We start from the raw sequence: 6,965 nt of genomic DNA, 5'->3' as shown, positions 1-6,965 counted from the left end.
ATAGGACATAATACTTAGTCTCTGACTCTACAGACCTATAGTATGGCTCTACCAAGTAACAGGCTGGTTAGCTCAGATGGTAGAGAACCAGACTTACAATTTAACAATCTTGGGGTTCAGAGTTCGAATCTCACCTGGAGGGAGTGTTTATTTGATAAGGATATCTTTCACTTTATATTAGGGTGCGAAAAGAGTAACTAATGGACAGGTAATGATTCAGTATTCATAAACTACTGAGTATGATGCACCACTTTACAATAGGGTACACAAAAAGATTAACTAATGATTAACTAATACATTCACGCACTGACATTTTGGAATCATTAAGTAATGATTAACTACTCTATTCACGAGCTGAAATTTAGTAATCATTAGGTACTGATTAACTACTCTACTCAGGAAATTAGATACTAATCATTAACTAATGACTACCTACTCATTAACTATGATTAACTAGTGATAAACTAATGCCAAATTTTTCATTAGCGAATGATTAACTGGCGATTAGTTAATGGTTAGTTTATCAGTAACTACTATAGGATTTGTGTACGTTATTGTAAAGTGTTACCATAACATGTTATAAAATATACTTAAACGATCATAACTACTGTTTGTAAATGCTTTTCTCCATGTAGGCTAGTGGCTACTGATGTCCATACACACACACACACACACACACACACACACACACACACACACACACACACACACGCACGCACGCACGCACGCACGCACGCACGCGCACACACACACACACACACACACACACACACACACACACACACACACACGCACGCACACACACAAATAACGGTCCTCATAATGATGTCTTATCCTTCTTTTTAGGGTCCTTGCTGAGTCCCCGGAAGTGCCGCTTCCTCTTACGTAAAAGGGGCGTGTCTTCAATGAACGAAAGTGAGTCGTGAGCTTCGGACTCTGCAGTTTAACCGGCGGGCGGCGTATGAAGTTGTTTCATTGTAAAGTTCACCTGCTAAAAAAGAACAGTGAAAATGTCGGACTCCATCAAAAACGTCGCGATATTTGGAGGCACGGGAATGGCCGGACAGGTGACCCTCCAGCAAGCAGTGGCTGCAGGTAAGGTAGCCTACTATAGAATAGAATAGAATAGAATAGAATAGAACGTTCAGTAAAAATTGCCTAAATGCATGAAAAGAACATAACAGAATGGAATTGCATAATACCCAGGATCTGAGCGCGCCTACATAGGCTACACCTGACTTGGATGTTACAGGAATAGAATAGAATAGAATAGAATATAACTTTATCAATGCACAGGATCTGATGATCCATGCATGGTGAGCGTCCACAGAGAAAACTGGATAGAATAGAGAATAGAAGTTAATCACAATAGCCTACCCCAAAACACAATCGATTAGACCAAATAGAGCAGAACAGAAGGTGTGTAGGTTATAATGACAAGAGCTGAACCTGATAGCCTACATTTATAATAAAATTAAAACAGGTCTCTGTCAAGTTGTCAAAACGATTGCTGCACGTGTATGCTTATGGAGCTTAGACAATCAGATGTTTTAATCAAGTAGTATATAGTTAAATGTCATACTTTGAACATTTTCTTAGTCCTGTGTGTGAACTTCAACCAAACTGTGTTTGAGGATTACGAGTGGAAGTGCTCTGAGCCACATTTCAAAATCATTTCCTCAGATGACCTCTGTATCTTTGGCTCAGAGGGTTGTGGTTTGGTTATTTAAAAAACAATTCCAGAAGTTCCAGATTTCCACAAATTCTTGTTCTATTATTTGATTGCTCTAATTGGTAGATTCTCATAGAGGCAAGGCAAGCCATATTATAAATGATGCACTTTAAACTGTAAAGTGTCAAAGTCCTCACTCACAACCAGTTTAACTTGGTGCTGATCCATCAAACAAATTAGTGAAGAAAAAAGTCAGATGGAAATGAGGCACTGTGTTGTTTTCTATGAAGCCATTGTCATTTGATTTGCCAGCATTTTCATTTCCTTGCACTGTTCCCCACGGGACCAAAGAATTGTCGGGTCATTTTAGACGTTACTGGTCAGCTGTGCTGAGTCACAGTAGGCCGGGCCACTGACAGCTGATAGCAGAGAGTTGCTCACTATCTCCCCAGTGCAGAAAGGGCGGCTTCACTTAGACTCACCTAGGCTATAGCCTACTAAGTTAGAAATGCAGCTCCATTCTGGGTCGCAGGTTCGCACCCCGTGTTACCTCTGGCTTGGTCGGGCATCCATAAAGGCACGATTGGCTGTGTCTGTGGGTGGTTAGTCGGTGGGGTATGAGTCCTGGTCCTGGTTCTGGTCCTGGCACCCAGCCGGGTGCCTGTTCAGGGGGAGGGGAACTGGGGGGAATAGTATGATCCTCCCAGCTCCCATGCGCTACGTCCTGTCGGTGAAACTCCTCGCTAACTAAGTGAAGAAGTAGAAGTAGACGAGGCAGGTTGAACACCAAAAAAGTAAATTACAACTTGTCACAAAATGACTCCTGGAGTGCTTTGAACATCACAGACTGATGATACAAAACTGTGTGAGAGCGCATTCTTCTTTGAACCTGTATGATTTGAGTCCACATTGCTCTCTTCCTCTTCTTGTCTCCTCCTGCAGGTTACAGCGTCACGGTGCTGGTGCGGGACCCCGCCAAGCTGCCAGCTGACCACAAGGCGTCCAGGGTGGTGGTGGGAGATGTGCTGAATAAAGAGGATGTGAAGAAGACCATGGAGGGCCAGGACGCCGTCATCATTGTGCTGGGAACCAGGAGCGACCTCAGTAAGGCTAACACACTAACAAGTCAACATAAAGTAAAGAACAAGTCAACATAAAGTAAACAAGTCAACATAAAGAGTAGTGTAGTTGTGTCTGTCTGCCTCTCTTTCCTATCCCAAACCAGACACATACAGATGTGTTGCACAATTGTACATTTGTTTTTGGCAATGCATTTTGTGTTTCTATACAGACAGACAGACAGACAGACAGACATGCAGACAGACAGGCAGGCAGGCAGGCAGGCAGGCAAGCAGACAGACAGACAGACAGACAGACAGACAGACAGACAGACAGGCAGGCAGGCAGGCAGGCAGACAGACAGACAGACAGACAGACATGCAGACAGACAGACAGACAGACAGACAGGCAGGCAGGCAGGCAGGCAGGCAGGCAGATAGAGCACCAAGGCACCTTAGACACCAAACATAGAAGAAAGTGCAAATCCAAATACATAACAACTGTAATAATAAAAAACAAATACAGAACACATACGGCCTACCTTCTATTTTAGGAGTGTGCTGAGACTGACATGCACGCACGGGCACGCACACACACACACACACACACACACACACACACACACACACACACACACACACACACACACACACACACACACACACACACACACACACACACTTTAATCTACAATATTCATTTTTTTGTATTTATATATCTTCCCTATGCTTTGCTGCTGCAAGGCCAAGGTTTTGATCAAGTTTGTAACAGTGTACTCTCCACTAGAGGTCGCCACAGACTTTGACAATGCTTTACCCTGTTTTGACTATGAACCATAGACTGTAGAAAGATAATGCTAGAAATGCAAAATAGAGTATGGGGGGGGGGGGGGGGGCAACAAGCCTATAGATAGCCTCTAGAATAGAATAGAATAGACAGCAACCTATACACAGGATTTGATTATCTAATCCACATGTGTCAAACTCAAGGCCCAGGGCCAAATCCGGCCCGACACCTCATTTTATGTGGCCCACGAGAGCTAGCAAAGAATACAATTTGCACAATACAGTTCTAATTAGTTCTAATAGTTGTAGGCTACTAGTTGTCTGTTTTTCATAATTTTTCCTATAATTCTGCTTTCAGAGCTAGTTATTAATTATTAAGTTATTACTATAATACTCGAATCAGAGGCAATTATGTAATATGATAAGAAGTAGGCTAGATACATTTATATTGTGTTACATTTACAACCGGCACTTTGAGGGCAACCATAATGCTGATGTGGCCCGGGATGAAATTGAGTTTGAGACCCCGAATCTGTCAACACTGATTCGTACAGAGTGGGTTGAGGAAAAGTCAGAGAAACATTTTAAAATTTAAATGGTAAAATTCTAAACATTTGACTGCAGATTGGCTTTTCTGGTGATTTATCGTGTGTCGGCCTACATTTCCATCAGTCAGTCAAGATTTCCTCCCAGTTTTCAATATCAGTAGGCTATTTGCAAACGGACAAATTATTTCTTGTTGAGCAAATGAATCATTCTCTCTCTCATTTCTTTTTCTTTTTCAGATACAGCATGTTAGAAGTAAAACATAGGCTAAGTTTTCAAACTGAAATTAAAATGATAAACTGTTAAAAGGTGGTGCTGACTGTAATGTCCATAGAGAGGCAGTTCTGGTGCTTCACCAGTTATGAATTCCTAGATGTGACAATAAGATTCATCCCTAGTTAGCTCATAGAGCAGTGGTACTAATGCAACCTTGCCCTACTCAGGAGCCACATTGATGGAAAAATGTCTTTGCAAGAGCCACAATCCAAAAAAGTCCCTTTCCTCCCTTTATTATTTTATTTTAGATTTATATTATAAGTAGGACTTAAATCTGTCTTGACGTTCCTCATCATCATAGTTTCTCAGAAGCTTTCTTGGAATACAGAATACACTCTGTCACCAGAGTCACTGAGAATCTGAAGAGCCTAATTATGTCGACCTTTATGGATTATTTGTGTTGTCAAATTATCAAAACTGTTTGTTGTTGTTGTTGTATGACATGAACATGGTGAAATCTAATTGGCTTGCCGTCCTTTCTGTTTCAGGTCCCACCACCATGATGTCTCAAGGCACCAAGAACATCCTGGACGCCATGAAGGCTCGTGGGGTCCGAAAAGTTGTCGGCTGCATGTCAGGTACGGATGAATTTTGATGGTAGCAGATCTGGGTAAAATAATTGAGTTAAAAATAGTACCTGGAAGTGGAAATAAAAATGTTTTAGCCTATGAGCTTCCAGATGAGTGGGATTTGCCACATTAGAGACGGCAGTGAATATCACTAATTTACACAATCAAGAGAAAAATATTTCAAAATGAGATAAATCTACTCTTCCTCCTCTCTAAGACCTGCCGCAGATCCAGTGGTGTTTCTGCTTTGTGTGCTGCATTTTCATTCCCCCGTAGAAAGATGGTTTAAATATGGTGTTAATTAATTAAATTTTTGTAGCTAGATAACTCACTCGCATCACATTTATTTACGTTACTCTTGACGCCCTGTTTTCAGAGCAGAAGTGTTTTTTGGAGCACAGAAAAGTTCCGCAACCACCAGACCTGCAACACCCGTTTTGGCTTTTTTACCAGATGACCAGATGCCAAAGCTTTTTGCCCCAGACTACGAAAAGGGCAGGCGTGTTCAAAAATACCTGACAGGTGATTGGGTGATTGGATGAACCATCTGTCTATCACAGGCTCGCTTCTCCCTGTCGTCACACCTAAATCCCGCCCATAGCTGCCTCTGGATGCTGATTGGTCCGGCCCGATTGTGATCTCGCGAATCCAGCTTCCTCGCAAGATTACCTTTCCTCCTCATATGGCTTGTCCTCCTCTTCTCTCCCTGCCAGCCTTCCTGCTGTGGGACCGTTCTAAAGTGCCACCCCGCCTGCTGGCTGTGACGGAGGACCATGACAGGATGTACTCGGTGCTGAAGGAGAGCGGGCTGGACTACGTGGCTGTCATGCCTCCTCACATCGCTGGTCAGTAGCAGGGCTTTCATTCCAACATGCCATATATTTGACACCATGCATTTCTTCCAAAATGATGTGAGGTAAAAGTGCATTGGTTATTAATAGCCAAACTGAGCCTTTTGCTTACAAAATAGGAACTCAAGTCAACCTTATTGATTGTTGTTTGATGTATTTTTCTGAGCGCCAGTGCCCTTTCCCCATCAAAACCAACAGGAAGCGGCCGCAAGGCGCACAAAAGGCGGCCACTCCAGAGAGGCGCTGCACCTGGTGTTCTGACATTGTAATCAGTTAATTACATTTCTGGACAGTAACAGCATTAACATTGATGATTACAAAATAAGCAAAGTTAAAGAAGAGTGTGAGAGAAGATGTGTTTCTTAGATTATGGCATGTCATCACATAAGTACTGAGCATAGAGTTCTACTGTTAGAACATTTTCTCTATAGCAGGAGATAATTTATTTCGATGATAGTGAGATTTGGAAAGTTCTCTACTCTTTTAGAGATTTTTTGAAAAGTATGTGTTCCTAATGTGTTCATACTTGGTATATCTCTCTGCACCCCCCCCCCCCCCCCTCCCCATCCCTTCTCACCAGATGATCTCCCTCTGACGGAGTGCTACACTGCGACAGAGAACATGCTGAAGGGAAGAGCCATCTCTAAACATGACCTGGGACATTTCTTTGTCAAGTGTCTGTCCACCTCGGAGTGGGACGGCAAGACAGTGGGGGTGTCTGGACAGTACAGCTGATCCGGACAGCGAAGCCTTGACATCTCTGTTTGACTCCCGCTGTCCCATCGCTTTGACCAAAACACATTGGAAAAGAGTTTCATTTAGAGGGAAATGAAGGAATGAAGTCTCTTTAGATTCAAACTCCATGCTTGCTTCTTCAGATAAACCATTAATGCCTGATTGCTGTTTTCACCCTTTATGATCATTACTGATGATGATCATTACTGATTTTTTGCATTCCCCCTTGCTCTTGTTTTTTTTATAAACAAATGTTTCTTTAAGTGAATATTTGCTGTCTCTTTTCCCAAACTTGCTGGGTAACTAATTATTATGCACTTTATACATTATTTGTCCAACCCTATAATCAGCTGAACCATATTAGAATATTTAGTTTTATAAACAAGCCATTGGTTACCGTAGTTCTCTATACTTTGATTTACGGATAATTCGTATGGCTCTTTTGTGTAATATGAAAACTGGATGGGTATAG

General features: G+C 42.2%; 1 protein-coding gene across 1 annotated transcript; it reads left to right on the top strand.

The window, feature by feature from the left end:
* The first annotated feature begins 957 nt into the window (after positions 1 to 957).
* blvrb (biliverdin reductase B) lies at positions 958 to 6,713 on the top strand. The gene is made up of 5 exons (XM_083637038.1): positions 958 to 1,095; positions 2,615 to 2,776; positions 4,827 to 4,916; positions 5,621 to 5,752; positions 6,339 to 6,713. The coding sequence occupies exons 1-5, from the start codon at positions 1,011 to 1,013 to the stop codon at positions 6,491 to 6,493; spliced, it is 624 nt and encodes a 207-aa protein (XP_083493164.1). The 5' UTR covers positions 958 to 1,010; the 3' UTR covers positions 6,494 to 6,713.
* The last annotated feature ends 252 nt before the right edge of the window (positions 6,714 to 6,965 follow it).

Source organism: Poromitra crassiceps (assembly GCF_964638095.1).
Source record: "Poromitra crassiceps genome assembly, chromosome: 5".
In the NCBI taxonomy this organism is placed as follows: domain Eukaryota; kingdom Metazoa; phylum Chordata; class Actinopteri; order Beryciformes; family Melamphaidae; genus Poromitra; species Poromitra crassiceps.
This window is presented reverse-complemented; position numbering and strand designations above follow the sequence as displayed.

What these genes read in the sequence shown, in the direction of transcription:
- blvrb (XM_083637038.1), top strand. Translation starts at nt 1,011, where the DNA reads ATGTCGGACTCCATCAAAAACGTCGCGATATTTGGAGGCACGGGAATG. An exon ending in CCAGCAAGCAGTGGCTGCAG is followed by an intron (nt 1,096 to 2,614) that starts GTAAGGTAGCCT and finishes CTCCTCCTGCAG; the next exon opens with GTTACAGCGTCACGGTGCTG. An exon ending in GGGAACCAGGAGCGACCTCA is followed by an intron (nt 2,777 to 4,826) that starts GTAAGGCTAACA and finishes TTTCTGTTTCAG; the next exon opens with GTCCCACCACCATGATGTCT.